The sequence below is a fragment of the Aspergillus candidus genome (genome assembly GCF_002847045.1).
Source record: "Aspergillus candidus strain CBS 102.13 unplaced genomic scaffold BDW47scaffold_37, whole genome shotgun sequence".
In the NCBI taxonomy this organism is placed as follows: Eukaryota; Fungi; Ascomycota; class Eurotiomycetes; order Eurotiales; family Aspergillaceae; genus Aspergillus; species Aspergillus candidus.
In genome coordinates, this window is record NW_020194042.1 from 242,110 (window position 1) to 258,144 (window position 16,035).

Sequence of the window (16,035 nt, forward strand, 5' to 3'; positions counted from 1 at the left end):
TAATTCATTTTATGTATGGTTGCCACAATGGGTAAGTCACGTGCATTGGCACCAACACGATGACTCGAAGCGTGGGCGTAATGTAAATGGGTCATCGATGTCTATTGTTGCCAGCCTACATATCGCTATCGCTTCTTACATTGCTTCGTGATGGAAAACGGACGCAATCCCTGATGGCCCTGAACACGAGAGACAAGGAGCTCTCAGCACGAGTTCTTGTTATTCCACCTATTATAAACATCAGATTCCCGCACAATCAACAATGAACGGACAAGATTATCTCGGTCTCCCCAGCCAGGAGAGTAGGTCTACAATGCTTCCCTAACACCAACTCACATGCTGATAACAGACAGCACGCGTATTCTCCTTCCCGGCGTCACAGTCTCTGCACGCGTCGGGCGCGTCTGCCGCTGCTAAAATCTCCACCGGTCTTGCCCAACTGAACAAGGCTTTGACTCCGCCGTGCCCGGAGCCCGTGCCAGGGTGTACGGCGTCCAATTCCGCAAAGGGACTCCCCAGTGGGCATGTTGCGGAGATATTTGGGCCGCCGGGTGTCGGGAAGACCTCATTGGCGTGAGTTTGCCTGCCACTTCATGCTTAGCGAGACTCTAACCCGGTCGATGTAGACTGAGCGTCGCATCGAATGTACTCCGTGATGGAGAAAAGGTTGTTTGGATAGGTGGGTATTTGGTTCTGTTCTGTTTCAACGGAAGATTAATCTAACTACTCGTAGACGCGGGCTCCCCGCTTCCCCGAATACGGCTCCGCGAGATGCTCTCCGGGGCCAAAGAAGGGCCTCCATCCAAGAGCCCAGAAGAACTCATGCACAATTTTGTCTACTTCCGTGCCCGCTCACTGCCTCATCTTCTAGCACTTCTAAATCATCCACCCGTTGGATTTCCACCAAAAGACACCAAGCTCTTAGTCATCGACGCAGTGTCGGAGCCATTCCCGGCTTACTTCCCGAACCCGACAGAGCTAAGGACTCGTCTCGCGGAGGCCAAAGTCACAGACAATGCACAAATCCAGTGGCTCATGAACCGAAAGTGGAATGTAACTAGCGAGCTCGCCAATCACCTTGTCAAGCTGGCCACGACGCACCGTCTCGTCGCACTCGTGGTCGATCAGACCCACACAAGGATCAAAGGCCAACCGCGCCCGATGCTTTGTCCTGTTCTTGCTGGCGGGACTTGGGAGAATAGCGTGTATACCCGGATCGTGGTGTATCGTGATTTTCCTGCGGGCGACGGCGAGGACGTGGCTGGGAGGGTCCGGTTTGCGGAGGTGATGAAGAGGGGTGGGAAGGCTTTGTCGGTGAGGGTGGAGGAGAATATTGTCCCGTTTGTGGTTGAAACAGTGGGTATCTGCGGTCTTGGAGTGGCTTGGACGATTGGCTAATTCTGCCTAGGATGGTCTACGAGAGGTTGAACAGAATGCTCCTTCTCATGAAGCGGTGCAGGTGCAGGAATCTGCTGGCGCGTTTTCGACTAGTCAGCGGAAACGGAAGGTTGATGAGGTCGCGGATAGTCAAGATGAGGACTCTGATGAGGAGTTTGGATGGGCCGAAGGTGATGATCCTGGCTTGCTGGGCAAAGACTAATCCACCATACGGTCCGAGCCGACAAAAGAAAAAAATACCTAGCTGCGAGGGCTTCCGTCGCTCATATTATACACATCCCCTCCCGCCGACCTTGAATGTCATTCGTTTGTCTTTTATCTTGACCAATCGACCAAAAAGACCAACTGGCGGGTGGTAGGGATCTTGACATCCAACAAATATCAAGGTTGAAATTACGAGAACGGAAGGAACGGTCAAGATTACGTGAACAGGAGGAAAGAGCAACGAAGACTATAAAAGACGATTACCATGGGGCCGCCGCTCCACCCAAGCCAAAAACTCCTTGGTCACGAAAATATTCCCTTCCGACAACCTTATCCCCTGTCTTCTGTCATCAACATTCAAATCACTCGACAAAGCCGATGACGGCGTGGCCGTTGTGCCCGTCTGCACCTCGATATGATCCAACGACGACAGCTGCATGGCGTACCCTAGCGACCCATTCCTGCTAGACCCTTGTTGAATGACATCGACGAGTTTTCCCAGAACAGCAAACTCAAGCTTCAGCTTGATGCTATAGAACATCCCCTGAAGGGTGGACTGGATAGCAAAATAATTCGCAAATTGGACGCTCACCAGGATCAAATCCATGACGAACATCGCGGCATTGATACCAACAAGATAGTACATGATCCTCCGGTCCTGGCGATCAGACCTCAGCCGCAACAGCTTAATAGCCTCCCAAATATACAGCGCAGAAATGATAAACTCCTGCACCGTGAACCCCACGAGCTGGACCTTGTCCATGACGTTAAAAGCGCGTATAATCTTGGCACTCTCAGCGAAGGTACCCACCCACGAAATCACAATGTCCGGGACGTGTAGCAAGAAGATATTGACGGCAATCATGCACAGCACACGGCGCAGCACGACCTTGTCGCGCAGCACAAGATGCAACCGCGAGTACAACACCACCGACTGACCCGTCACCATGAACACCCATCCAACGCATACGACAGCCGTGGACACGGCAACATTGACCTCTGTGAAGAATTGGATCAGGAACCCCAGCGAGTACGGCACCACCCCCAGACAGTTCGTCACAACCAGGCTCCAGAAGTACAGCCCCTTCCGCCGTCGGAAAGTCGACAGCACTAGCACCATCAGCTCGATCGCGTTCCACCACGTCACTGTGATGAAGAAGATGTGGAGCAATTTCAAAAGGTCGTGGGAGTATTTCAGTCTCCCTGAGATACCATCTAGTTGATCGTGTTCGAGTACCGCGCCGGTGAGAGGGTCGAGGATGACGCCGGAGGCGGAATCGCCCATCTTAGATATTGGAAAGTGTATACCGATGTCTGATCGGTGATAAGTAGGAGAGGTATTAAAGCACAAACAATAAACGACAATGCAAGCGATCCCATCTATGGGCGGGACACTCACGAGCTCAGCATCAAAAAACCACCACAAACCCCTCCGTCCGTCCGTCCACAATATAACTCGTGCCCAAACTGTTCTAATCCAATATAATGTAATATGCACTAGATTGCCACCGGGCGGTACCCTCCTCAAAATCTAGCCCGGTGAACCGGTGGTCCATGCCCGATGGAGCCTGATACACTTTTGTTGGGTGAGTGAATGAAACGCAAAGAATGAGAATTTAGGTGTCAAAACAATGAAATAATCCAAAATGAAAAAGGGACCGATCCAAATCCAGGCATAATCTTGTTAAGAACGTGACACAGATATAGGCACCAACGGATGGATCGACATTGGTACATATAGTCTAATGAAGTATTGACGCTAGATTCAAGTCAAGATATGGAGAAGAAACTCGAAATAAACAGCATTGAATAGGATAGAAAGAAAGAGAAAAAAGCAGTATTAGGCATTGAATTAAGATTACTATGTGTCTACTAGGGATCTCCCATTCGCAGATATAAAAAAACTCAACTCGTCTTTGCAGGTAGCCAGCCACACCAAGCTCATCTACACCAGTGGAGAGTAGGATCAAATAGTACTATCAGCACGTCCCATTGAAGACACCAATGCACCCCGTCCAGCAAGAAAAAACAAACATAAATCAGCAGAGCAAGAGCAGATCAAACTAGCAAAAAGAGACACGTCCAAACCAACAAAGAAAAAGCCGCAATAGTCAATATCGCCCCATCCAAGCAAACAAAGAACCCAGTTGAACCTAACTCCTGCACTGTCTCCCCAGCCCTCCCTCCATTGGTTGAACCCACCCAATGGCTTGGGCTTTAGTAAACCCCTACTTCGTAGCTGGGACGGGTTCCCCGATCTGGTCTCCGTTGTCGGGATCCATGGTTGTTTGTGATTGGGGTTGTTTGGGGTTGGGGTTTGGGTTTTGTTGGTTTTGGGTGTTTTCTTCGAGGGTGTTTGGGATATACTGTAGGGTACTCAGGTGGGTAGGTGGTATGAGGGTAGATACAGTTGAATGGGGTCACCTGATGGTCTGGATGGGCTATTGGTGGCTGCATGGTGGAGGCGCTTCAATCTATTATTGAGATATTGCGCTCGTGCTATTCTAATGTCTTGTCAGAGGGTTGGTTATTTGGCTTTTGAAACGTCCAGATTATCCAACAGCAAGGACACGCAAATGCCTGACCATAGGTAAACCATGGCACAGTATGGCTGTCTACGACAACATCCCATCTACGCCATCCAGTTAATGACCTGTCAATCGTTTCATTCCGTATAATCTGAAATATCTGTATTACGGGCGAGACCTCCGATCAAGCCCTCACCAGTCATCATGTCAGAACGCGTCGTTCCACCCGAGACCACCCGGACCCCAGGTGACGGTCTCAACAGACAATCCAAACGCTGTGCGGACTCTGCTAGAGTAGAGTGCTAGCATCTGGCCCTGCCTTTTAATTCCATCGCAAGTAGTCACCTTCCAACACAACCACCACCCCTCATAGGTTGGTCAGGTAATCTTCAATCTCGGCCTTGGTCAGGCTCCTGAAGCGGGGGCCTTGGGAGTCCTCGACGCCCTGGTAGCCTCGCAGATGGTCGGCCGGGGGGCCAACGATACCTAAACACATCACGTCAGTCACTTGTCCAGGTCTCCCACAACAGCAGAAATCAATAACCCACCGATCTCTATCGTATCACCGTTCATCTCCCCCTCGATCGTCTCCTTGAGCGTCAACAACGCAATGATGATCGCGTCCTCGAGCTCCAGACCCTCCGTGTACCGCTTCTCCAGGAACGTCTTGGCGCTCGTCGCGTGTCTGCCAATGGCCGTCGCCTTCCACGGGTAGTAACTACCGCTGGGGTCAACCTGGTAGAGACTCGGGCCACCCTTGAGGATACCGCCCGTCTTTCCGGTCGCTTTCTTAGGCTCGCCCTCCACGTCTTCCTCGGCCGCCGCCGCCGCCTCGGGCTCAACGCCCTCGTCCCACCCCGCGATCAACAAGCTGACACCGTACGGCCGCACACCACCGGATTGGGTGGCCTCCTGCACCACGCGCGCGACGTCCTGCACCAGAATGCGTGTCGGCGGGTATTCGTTGTAGATGCGCTTGTAGTTGGTGTGCGAGACCTTGCGAGCCTTGTCGACGAGCACGCGGTAGTCGGGGCCCATGCCGGCGTAGACCATGCCGATGTCCGGGGTGATGTTGGAGATCTTGGTGAGGGAAGGAGGGTCGATCAGGTGGGACGAGGATTTCTTTTCTGTGGCGAGAACGATGCCGTTTGTTGCTTTGGGGTGTTAGATTTGGATTCCTTTTTCTCATTCCATGGGATCATTGGGCATGAATGGTGGTGGTGGATAAGATGTGGATGATACCTTTAATACCAAGGGCTGTGATACCCTGGTTCACTGCGTTGAGTGCATACTCTGCATGTCGATTAGTAGGGCATACAACACCCAGAAGCAACGGTCATACCAATCTGAACCAGCTTCCCACTATTGACAAGATCAGCGATGAACCGGTTGATATACCAGAGAGCTCCTTCTTACCTGGGGGAGAAGGTGGTGAGGGAGAAGGAATAGCGGTCGGCCATGGAGAAGTCTGGTCCCCCACAAGCTTGGAGGGAAGAAGAGGGAAATAAAGGGAGAGGATAGAGAGTGGAATAAGGCGATCACAGTATGACGATGGAGGAATTGAGATGGGAATATCGGAGGTGACGCTGTTGGGTCTGCTGTCGTCGGGGTGTTGAAGCAGGCGGCAGGATGTTGACGCACTTCCGGTTTCCTCTGACTAAGAGGGGGCACGCTAGCCGCTTTGGGTAATGACCTTGGGCACCTTTGTTGCCTGAGGAAGACACTCTACTCTACTCTATCTGGGATACTTCAAACCCTCAAGATAACAACACTTATACTAATAGTTATCAGACGTGAATCAGCTTACTTGCTATCCTGTAAACCAAGAAGATGCTTGTTTCAAGGATCATAAGAATTAAGGAGACATTCTGGTGTACTATAACGCGCAGAATAAAAGCAAGCCCATCCACATGGCTTCAACAACCAACTACAATTAATCCTAGAGCCGCGCAAGACCAACGAATTCACCTGGTGCATGATATGGTGGAACCTTCATGTCCAAAGCAGCGCCAGAATATCCCAGGTCCTCCGCCACCAGCATAGCGCATTTCTCGCCAATCAGCAGAGCCGTCTGCAACCACCAACTCGTCAGCCACTGCCAGTCACGAAAAAAGGATGAGACGGTACGTACGCTGAAAGTATTGCAGCCCACATTGTCCGGGCATATAGACAGGTCGCAGACCTTGAGACCCTCGACTCCGTGCACGTTCAGGCGTTCGTCGAGAACACCGCCGTGTGGGGCGATGGAGCTCCCTTCGCGGGGTGCCATGCTGCACGTTCCGAGAGAGTGCCATGTTGTTTCGACGTGGCGTTGGACTTGAAGTTGGATGGTTAGGATAAATTACAGCAGTATTACTGGGTTTGAAAACTTACCCCATTTCTCAATGTGCTCAATATCTTGCTTGCTGTATTGCAGGGATTCTCTGGCCTCGTGCTTGTTAGAGTTGAGGTACGTTTCAGCCGGTGCTTTTCCGGGCTCCAGTTGGTTGGACCACGATCCTTATCACAAGTTAGTATTCGATCCGGTCATAAGGGTCGGGGCGACAGATCTTACCGTGCTGGATTCCAGCAGAGATGTGGTTTGGCCCCGCGTAAGCATTAGTGGTTGCCAAATCCATATCGCGTGCGCGCGCTGGCGAGTCGAAGGAAAAGTGAGGGTGCATTCCCGTCACCTCACCAGCATAAGCATTCATGCGTCGAGCGGTCTCGCGGGATTTGATATACCCCCAAACCATGGGGGCCATGTCGCGCTTGTCGTTCATGAAGCCAGCGTCAAAGTCGGGAGCATCGTATGGATTCGGAGAGGTGACGTGGGTGAAGCCGCGAGAGAAAGGATATTCCTGCTCCTGTCAGACACCAAGAACATTAAGGAGGATAAAGGACGCTGTAATACCAGGAAATGAAACATGGTGAAAAACTTCCCGGGGGGCATGAGCATGTGGTCGCCGAACCATCTGTTTATCTGTTAGAGGCGAATGCGCAGTGTGGTTAGTGATAGGTATGTATATTCTCACCCAGCAATAACAGAGTAGTGCATGACTGGTTTGTCCGGCTTGTTCTTGAAGTAACTTTCCCAGCCGTTCACAAATTCAGGCGTAGGCCACTTCTTCATCTCTTGCAGCTCCTGCGGTTCCGGTCGAATCTTCACGCCGGCATCAATTCCGTTGGTAGCCAACGGGCCAGTACCCTTGAGGTTCCACTCATCGAAGACCTTCTTCTGCACCTCAGGATCTCCACGGACAAAGTCATCAAACGACTCAACGTCTGGCTTAGCTCGGAAGACCGAGAATGTCAGGTAGTGGTCCTGGAAGTTGCGTCCCACCCCAGGCAGGTTGACCAAGGGCTTGATTCCGACACGGCGAAGCTTTTCGGGGTCACCAATGCCAGAGCGCTGCAGGATAAGAGGCGAGCTGAGAGTGCCACCGCTGATGATGATCTGCTTGCGAGCGCGGAAGATCCTGCGTGGTGGATCCTGGCCATCGAGAGGCTTTGTCGGAATTGTCGCCACGCCCACTGCTCGGCCGTTCTCAATAATCACCTTGTCCACTTTGGTGTTGCATTTGAGGTGCAGGTTAGAATACTTTGACCGAGTGCTGTGGACGTAAGCATGGGCCGCATCGCTGCGTCTTCCTGTTATGATTGTTAGATGAGTTGCATCTCGATTGATTGCGGTGGTGGTTACCCGTGTCACGGTTGATCCATTTTAACCAATGCTCTCCTCCATGACTTTATAGAAGTCATCAGCATTAGCACTAGCTTTCGAAGACGGAGAGGTGTGACCTTACGCTGTCTTCAAGTCTTGCAGATCATCCGTGGTCGGAATACCTTGGGACTCGGTGGCCCGAAGAAAGTCCTGCGTGATAGGATACGTATAGTTTCCAAAGGACACCTTGATTGGCCCATCAAACCCATGCAGGTCACGGTTGTTGGACGCGCGCTGGTAAGTCTCATGCTTTCTCATAAGGGGCAGCAACTCTTCGGTTTTCCAGCCTTTGGCTTGGAAGTCGTCGTAGTCCGAGGCCGAAGCTCTGGTGTACATCTAATACAACACTAGTTTAGTATAACCAATGGGTCAATAAGAGGACGTTGTTGCATACCATAAAGTTGACGGAGCTTCCACCTCCAAGGATGTTGGCACATGGAACGATAGCCCGACGACCATCGAGGTGTTCCGACGGGCGAGAGTGATAGAATGAAGCCGTTTTGGAGTCGAGCTTCATATTACGGGGGTATATCGCCGGACGGTAGACCCTAAAGAAAATGAGCAAATCGCAACACAGTGGAGTGAGATCATCCTACCATGGATTGTTAAGGTTATCCTCACCAGCCTCGATCAACAGGACGGAAAGGCTATGATCGAGGTTGGCGAGACGGCCTGCTGGAACACATCCAGAGCTGCCACCACCGCAGATGATTATGTCAACCTCATCTGGAATTGTCATTGTGACTCAGATTCTTAAACCATGTACTTTGATGATATGTGAGATGTGACGATCGCAATGGAACTCCAGGAACCCACTGGGGGATTTATATGCCTACGGAAATCCTACCCCACAGTTATATCGGCTACAAGGAAGTCAAATATCACCAAGAACCACTTGAATTAGGTTTCAAGCATGGGGTAGAATCCCCGCATGCGGGCGAAGCCACTGTGTCTCGCGTACCGGATAGCAGATAAATCGATCCGCAAGGTGCTGAGAGCTAGAACGATGGGCAGAAAGCTCACAGTAGAGACCTTGGGGACTTCTCCGCTTTCCCCCGCATGTGGAGGTATTCGTATCAGCAATGACCCCGTATGGTCTGTTCAATACAGGGGAGATGTGCAATGATACTCCTCCATGAGCTTGCATCTGAGTGCTTGCCAGCAAAGCTTGAGACGGAATTAGTCAACCCTAGCCCAACCAAAGGCGATTGATATTAGTGAATAGGAGAGTTCGAGAATGGAGTAAAGCACTGACACTTTGAGCAGGTATAGTTACTTCCGCTGTGCGAAGTGCAAACGATAGCGTATTCCATTGCTGGTTATAACATGGCAATTGCACCATCATACCCATGGCGCCGCTAACGCGGATCAGGGTTGGCTGTCACTCTTGCGGGGAAGCCAGCTAGGGTGCGAATCCCCGCAGAATTGCCGTATAGCAATTAGAAGGATTTCAGGGCTTAGATGCTGATTGATTAAAAGAGTAAGGTAGCCGTCCAAAGCAGTCTCCGAGTGGGGTTACTCCACCATGATCTTCCTCCAGTCATTGTTGCTAGTTGGAAATGCTCCCGTTGAGATATATTTGGATAGTGGGGATAACAGACAGCGGGAACCATTTTAGTTTCCGATAACTATTCCAACACTTTCAGCGCAGGAATAGATAGTCTGGCGACTACCAGAGAGCTCGATTGAGTGGTTAGATTCTGAGGGCATGTAATGATCCCTGACGATACTCACCAAGATTCGTTAATTGCGACAACCTATATCCACCATTCTAAGTTTGCATGATTCATGAGCTACTATTTTAGACCATATCGAGAAGCAATAAGTCTCCGCACCAGACTGGTTCTCAGATCCTGAAAATGGAGCCCACGTCCTCAGACATCTTTGTGACCCCGCAAGAGACATTGCTAGCCCCTTGGCTTGTAGGTATGTCTACTGACCATCCCCACAGCCACCTTGGCTTCGGCGTCTACTTTCCCGAAGTTGTTTATTGGAAGTTGTGCAGTAATGTGATTGAAATAGCCAAGTCGTCACTCATTGAGGCGCCAGTTTTGGGACGCCTTGGCAAACGAAAGAACGCCGCGTAATCCTGGTAGGTTTGTCCGTACTTTTGAAGCGCTCGACTCTGGCTCGCGGAAGAATATGAACGGACCCAGGCGCATTGCATCTCGAGATCGAATGGATTGGCTTAGACGGGGTTTGCATGTTTCTCGCTGCTTGTTCTATTGGATAAAAGAAAGCGGGGTGGAATATCCGGGATTTGTGAACTTACATATGAGGTCAACGATGAGTAGGATTCATGTATCTCGTGTAGGCTACCTGAATCATTTCCCCGCATTGTGCTTTGCGGGGTGAGATGGAAATGCTATGTAGTTCGCATTCTTGGAATGGAGGACGATGGGAAAAGCTGGCTGTGAAGAGTGCTAGGCCGATGTCAGTGGGCTGCCGCTGGTCATGGCTGGTTCAAGCTGATTGTGATATAATTATAGAGGATCACAGACTATTTTTTATTATATCCAAATGAGTGTTAGACCTTATAACTGTTTATCAAGTCGAATATAGGTATATATGTATTATAATATCATTTAGTAATAACTCCGTACCTAACTATCTATTCCACAAGTTGATATACTCTGCGGCCTCCGCTCCATCCGTAACGTCTCTCTCTGATAGTACATCCATCCAAATTGTCCGGTAGTAAAAAGAAATCAGACTCCATTGCCAGCGTCACACTAGCACCGGCGAGCAATGGGATGAGAGCTCTGGATCGAATGTAAAGACTTGGAGATATCCTACAGACGCCAGCCAGTTTCCTAAGTGTCTTTTGACGGACGGCCCACTGAAGGAAGGACCACTGAGTGGCGTGTCAGGTAAAGATTTGTAGTTGTTCTCTGTCCCAGTGAATTTCAGGGCTTTTAGTTCCAGGGATTGGACTGTATAGGCCGGCCCCGGTGTTGTTGAAAGTAATTCCATAACATGAAAGCTTAAAGACTGACTGTGTCGCGACTGTGATGGCGCAAGTTGTTTGGGGACCCTAGCGCTGTCGGTTTTGTACGTGCTGTATATTACCTTGACTAAAAGCTTGAAGTCGAGGATCTCTTGGTCAGTTGGTTGGCAACCTCTGTGAGATCGACGTGGCGGAGAAGAACGCCAATTTTATAGAGGGCACCACAGTCATAAGACACCTACTAGGCGCTTGGTACACACTGAAGTTTCGCCACCCACCTAGCCCATGCAGATCGGAATCTCAATGACAGTTGCCATCGTGAACGACCAGATTCCCAGCGGATATGAGGTTTGGGTCCTTTTCATCGCCGTCCGGAGCTCGTCGTCATATCTTTTTCAGCGTGGTAATAGTCTTCTGTAGCTCATCTAGGTAGGAGAATCCAGCCATTGTCTTGCCGCGACGACGCCAAAATGGATGTGTCACTGGCCTGTGGAAACCTGCGGCTCCAATGTCCCAGACCTCTTGTGATCCTTTCTTGTCTTCATTGTTATCATTTTGCAACCATGTATCGAAGTCATGGATAGTACTACAGAGCCAATTGTCTCAGAAGACAGCGCGATCCTTGATCCACTCAAACGTAACCAGGATCACTTCCCAAGCACAGCGTGCCATAAGTCAGGAGGCTCTTGATGAGGTATATTCTTCCTTGGCCACAGTCCAATCCGTTTCTATGTTCTGCAAGAGGCCCAGCGCGCATCTCAGATGGTCAAGGTCGGACTAGTATTCCGTAGCGAGGCGGTAGTCGTCATCCCTTATCGCTTTACCAGAATCCTCTGCGATTTCATAACATGGTGCGATTACCTTCGCGCGCAGGGAATCGGACATGTACCCCGAATACTTTCCAAGCGTGCCTGACCTCAGTAATCGAAACTCATCTTTCACCTCCTCTATTTCTGATTGGGAATTTGGCTGATATCCATCAATTTCGCGTACGGGATTCCTTTGCTGTTCCCCATGACGGCGGTTATGTCGAATGGTTCAACAATCATGATATATATCAAGATATTAGTCATATCAAGCCCGACCAAATGCCAATTCGATATCTTGATGCAGGGGCTGAGATAATATCGTGGGTGATCACGTCCTCGTCTGCTCCATGAATCCCTCGCCACAGTCTCCGGCCAGTTTTCGAACAACTTTGAGGAAGATGGACAAGCTGGTGAGGATGATTCAGATATTGATTGATGTTGTTGACCTCGGACAATTGATTGATCCGGCGACAGTTAGGCGAGTAGCCGAACTAGTGACACCTTTTCGTCCGCTGCCCGCTTTTCCTTTCTGTTCTTTCCCTTCCCTCTCCCTCGTCACACAATCTCCCATTATCGATCTGTCTGCATCTTTGATTGACAATCCACAGGCTATCCTACATTGCATAGGACTAGGTCACGGGAAACCTAGTTGGTATTATGATTTCAATCCAAATTGCCGCAAAGAATGGACGCGCTCAATGAGCCACCCTGGCAGGGCTTCCCAGCTAGTCAGGAGTCCGAGTCCCCAGACACTCACAATCGCAGCCACGCGTCCGAGTCTGCCGGAGAGCCCGCGCAGGAGACTCCCAAAAAGCATTATCCCCCTCGGGTCTGCCGGATCTGTCTCGAGACGGTCCTCCCTACCCTCCTGCCTACGTCCGAACACATCCCGGACTTCCTCCAGTCCGGCCCGCGAGTCGTCTACGAGTCGTCGGACCCGGAATCCGGCCGGTTGGTGCGCCCGTGCAAGTGCAAGGGATCCTCGCGTTATGTCCACGAAGGATGCCTGCAGGCCTGGCGCCATGCGGACCCGGATTACAGCAAGAGGAATTTCTGGCAGTGTCCGACGTGCGGGTTCCAATACCGGCTGGAGCGGCTCACCTGGGCGCGCTGGATCAGTAGTACCTTTACGCAGCTGGGCTTGACGGTGGCCATCTTGATGTTGACTGTGTTTTTGCTTGGTTTTGTTGCTGACCCGATCATCAATCTTTACGTGGATCCGATGGAGACCCTGTATTACTCGGATTTCTGGGAGCCCAGTGTGCCCGACTCGCTGGCCCCGGAGACGGGATCCTCCTGGTTGGAACACTTTTTCAAAGGCCTGGCGTCGTTGGGGGTGCTGTCGGTCGTCAAGGCCATCTTCGCCCTGTCTCCATGGCAATGGTGGTACACGCGGTCGTCGGTCCTGCTCAACGGCGGTCGGAACACCGGTCGGAATCGTACCGCGTCCATCAGTTGGGTGGTCATCTTTTTCGGGGTGATGACCTTTCTCTGGGTAGGTGCATTCATTCCTGGCCGACATCAGGTCCCTGCTGACCGCTCCAGGCGGTGTACAAAGGTGTCCGCAGCTGGTGCCGACGTACGCTGGAGAAAGCGGGCGAACGCGTCATGGACGTACCGTTGGCGGATGATGAGGAGGAAGAAGAACCCGCCGAACGTAGGAAAGACCAGTAGCCGGGAGTATGATGGTCTGGCGACCCGGCTGTTCTGTACCTTTATTCCTATCGCACTACTTTAAGTTGTCACGATCCTATCCCATGACGTGCTGATTAGTCACTGTGCGAAGAACGAGTTTGACCCTCAACACTCCTCGGTGTCGTCTGAGAAGGAGCCCGGCCGGAGCAGAGCGTTTTGTTCTCTCCTGCCGACTCCTTTATCCCCAGGCGCGTCGAGGGGGAGGGTCGTACCGCATTCCTCACTAAATTTGGCGCTACGATGTCGGCGTTTGTATTGAGCTGTGGTACATTGTAAATATCATACATAATAAGAGAACGATTATCGTCGATGCTTTGGCATATCATTCCACGAAATTGGAGAGATAAACATGGGGATATACCCTCGGTAGTATAATGTGGAGGTGGACCGTGTGGAGGTGGAACTCCGACAGTACGATCGATACGCGTCCTATTTTTGTCGTAGGCAAATATGTACGTCAAGTTGCCTTTTGTCATAAATAGTATCGTCGCCACAAGTCGATCTGGTGAGTACGGAGTACTCCGTACGAACGAGAACTCGCAAACCCCCGAACCTGACGTCAGCTACTCCGTATATCGGCTAATATGCCACGCCCAGCCTAACTCCAACAAATAGATCATAGAAAACCAGCAAGAAACCCAACAAAAAAACACGGTGGTGGGGTGAAACCCACAGCGCCGAGGGGATGGGGGAATCAAACCAATATAATTGGGTTAGACTCAGAATGGCTGGGTTTGACATTTCCCAACCTGACAGATCCCCGATAAGTAACCGAAAAAGTAGGAGGGAGGGGACAAGGAGAACAATTCCTTGTTATTTTTGGAGAGATGATGACGCCAGCAAGTGGCGTGGCAGGAGGTTTCGGCGAGTGAAAGAGACAGAGAAACCTGCGCCCGGATGTTTTTCCATTGGCTGGAGGGACCTGCTGATCGCGATGATCTTTTTTTAGTTCGTTTCTCGATGCTTGCATTCCTCCGTCGCGAGTCCGGCTTCCACGTAATGCGCAGATAAGGTATTCTCTTCTTTTCTGAGGATACATAAGGGGGGATCACTCCTCTGTTTTTGTCTCTAATTGAAGTGATACCAGCGATACTATAAGCTTTGTTCTATACCTATACCTATACCTACAAGATACACCTACACCCTTGACAACCCTCCAACAATTCAACATGCTCGTCACTATCGGCATCTCCCTCATCGTGGCTGCGGCCGCTTCCTGCGAGATCACCTTTGTCGAGTGCCTCTCCGCCCAGAACTATATCGACGAGAAAGAGAAGGCGACCAAGATCCATGTCCATGATCGGTCTTCTACTCCACACGTCTCCACCGAGAGCCAGGCTCTCCTCGCGCGGAGAGAGACTACTTGAGCGATAATACGAGGAATGCAACGCATTCAATCGATTACAACTATAAGGACCTCCTGCGCCGAGCGCATATCCCGCCCGAAACCACCTCCGCCGTTTGAAGGATGAACTCTATCGGTGCTTGTCGGGGTAGATGGGGGTTGAAAACAGCACTACGACCCGTCCAAGCGGCCACGAGAATGCTCGGTGATTGTCCGAGTTTTGAGGCCATGGTCTTACATGGCGCCAACACGAACATGAATACGAGTGAAGGCGCTGCGGCTGTCTTACATGAACCATGGCAGTTCAATTCAGCCAGATATACTGGGGACGATTCGTCTCAGCGGGCGTCCATCGCCTGTGAATACAAATGCTGCAGATCTTGGCATACTTTCGTATAACATGGCGTGCTGGTTTTGTTGGAATTATATAGAGCCATTTGAGCTGAGATTGGCATTTTGTTTGTCTAAAGATATACATATGACTATTGAGACATAAGGTGTTTATATGCTACGATTATCAAGATATTCTACCAAAAATTACAATTCACTACAAATATCAAAACACGAGTTGAACGCAATAAAAATTAGAGATGGTCAATGCAGACCATCAAAGTTCACAACCCGGCGCAAGAACCGTTTCATTCAAATTGCTCCAAACCCACAATGTTACAACTCGTTCCCCCTAGTACCCCCCCTGGTACTCCCCCTGGCGATCATTCGAGTTTGTTTCAAGCTACTCACAACCCAGTACCCTCTCCTCCGTCCCATCCATGCCAGCCCAACCCACTCCGATTAGTGGACGGAGCACATCCTGTCTACACGCGGCAAGCTACAATTCTTCCGTGTTGAATTTTATATTATCATCCCGCCCCTCCGTCACTCATTCTCTAACGTGCTGCATCCCTGAAGAAACAGACCGATAGCCCGAGTTGTCGGTTCTCCACCATAGGTGGATCAACCACTTCCTGATCCATTCTGGCATGGTTGAGCAATATGCTATGCTATGCTGCTGTATGTCTGATCCCGTCCTATGTGTAGGGCTCGCGTTCGCGCGCAGTAAATCCGACCAACGACGGCATACCCTCAAGGAAGAACAATTACCACCAATGATACCTATCAACATCACAAGAAGGCCCAAAACCCCCGCAGGGGTGTTACTCGGTATAAAGTTGATGATGTAGGGTTACGGAGAAAAGCCGAAGCCGCGGCAGAACAAGCAAGCCGCGCTCGATGGACAGACCATAGCTCGATTACTAGACCGGGCGGTGGATGCGGTCAAGACACACCATTCCAGTTTCATCGTGTCTAGCTTTCTAGCATAGACAGTGGTGGAAAGATTGGGCGGTTGAAACGCGCCAAGGGCGACAAATAATTCCGTCCAGAGATAGGATCGGGATGTGTTTGCG

At 50.7% G+C, this 16,035-nt stretch overlaps 5 protein-coding genes across 5 annotated transcripts; 2 read left to right on the forward strand and 3 right to left on the reverse strand.

Moving 5' to 3' along the window:
- The first annotated feature begins 105 nt into the window (after positions 1 to 105).
- On the forward strand, positions 106 to 1,725 carry BDW47DRAFT_52626 (uncharacterized protein). The gene is made up of 5 exons (XM_024819238.1): positions 106 to 302; positions 354 to 573; positions 627 to 679; positions 734 to 1,356; positions 1,409 to 1,725. Exons 1-5 carry the CDS (start codon positions 263 to 265, stop codon positions 1,598 to 1,600), a joined length of 1,128 nt encoding a protein of 375 aa, XP_024670296.1. The 5' UTR covers positions 106 to 262; the 3' UTR covers positions 1,601 to 1,725.
- Positions 1,726 to 2,981, reverse strand: BDW47DRAFT_52631 (uncharacterized protein). The gene has a single exon (XM_024819239.1). The coding sequence runs from the start codon at positions 2,885 to 2,887 to the stop codon at positions 1,850 to 1,852; it is 1,038 nt and encodes a 345-aa protein (XP_024670297.1). The 5' UTR covers positions 2,888 to 2,981; the 3' UTR covers positions 1,726 to 1,849.
- Positions 2,982 to 4,251: 1,270 nt separating this feature from the next.
- pre8 (proteasome core particle subunit alpha 2) lies at positions 4,252 to 5,730 on the reverse strand. Its single transcript, XM_024813380.1, has 5 exons — positions 5,547 to 5,730; positions 5,473 to 5,492; positions 5,373 to 5,423; positions 4,679 to 5,284; positions 4,252 to 4,616 (listed from the first exon to the last, which is right to left on the reverse strand). Exons 1-5 carry the CDS (start codon positions 5,588 to 5,590, stop codon positions 4,498 to 4,500), a joined length of 840 nt encoding a protein of 279 aa, XP_024670298.1. The 5' UTR covers positions 5,591 to 5,730; the 3' UTR covers positions 4,252 to 4,497.
- Positions 5,731 to 6,069: 339 nt separating this feature from the next.
- On the reverse strand, positions 6,070 to 8,572 carry BDW47DRAFT_132893 (GMC family oxidoreductase; the record flags this gene model as incomplete). The annotated part of the gene is made up of 10 exons (XM_024817690.1): positions 6,070 to 6,201; positions 6,262 to 6,446; positions 6,504 to 6,629; positions 6,685 to 6,976; positions 7,024 to 7,084; positions 7,145 to 7,760; positions 7,813 to 7,856; positions 7,916 to 8,169; positions 8,228 to 8,381; positions 8,430 to 8,572. The coding sequence occupies 10 exons, from the start codon at positions 8,570 to 8,572 to the stop codon at positions 6,070 to 6,072; spliced, it is 2,007 nt and encodes a 668-aa protein (XP_024670299.1).
- Positions 8,573 to 12,274: 3,702 nt separating this feature from the next.
- BDW47DRAFT_118934 (E3 ubiquitin-protein ligase MARCH) lies at positions 12,275 to 13,263 on the forward strand (the record flags this gene model as incomplete). The annotated part of the gene is made up of 2 exons (XM_024815275.1): positions 12,275 to 13,084; positions 13,135 to 13,263. 2 exons carry the CDS (start codon positions 12,275 to 12,277, stop codon positions 13,261 to 13,263), a joined length of 939 nt encoding a protein of 312 aa, XP_024670300.1.
- Between the last annotated feature and the right edge of the window lie 2,772 nt (positions 13,264 to 16,035).

Excerpts from the sequence above, each read along its gene's own strand:
- BDW47DRAFT_52631 (XM_024819239.1), bottom strand. The coding sequence starts at position 2,887 with ATGGGCGATTCCGCCTCCGGCGTCATCCTCGACCCTCTCACCGGCGCG.
- pre8 (XM_024813380.1), bottom strand. The coding sequence starts at position 5,590 with ATGGCCGACCGCTATTCCTTCTCCCTCACCACCTTCTCCCCCAG. Across the intron at positions 5,424-5,472 it reads TGGGAAGCTGGTTCAGATTG|AGTATGCACTCAACGCAGTG; the intron begins GTATGACCGTTG and ends ATCGACATGCAG. Across the intron at positions 5,285-5,372 it reads CACAGCCCTTGGTATTAAAG|CAACAAACGGCATCGTTCTC; the intron begins GTATCATCCACA and ends AACACCCCAAAG.
- BDW47DRAFT_52626 (XM_024819238.1), top strand. The coding sequence starts at position 263 with ATGAACGGACAAGATTATCTCGGTCTCCCCAGCCAGGAGA. Across the intron at positions 303-353 it reads CGGTCTCCCCAGCCAGGAGA|CACGCGTATTCTCCTTCCCG; the intron begins GTAGGTCTACAA and ends GATAACAGACAG. Across the intron at positions 574-626 it reads GTCGGGAAGACCTCATTGGC|ACTGAGCGTCGCATCGAATG; the intron begins GTGAGTTTGCCT and ends CGGTCGATGTAG.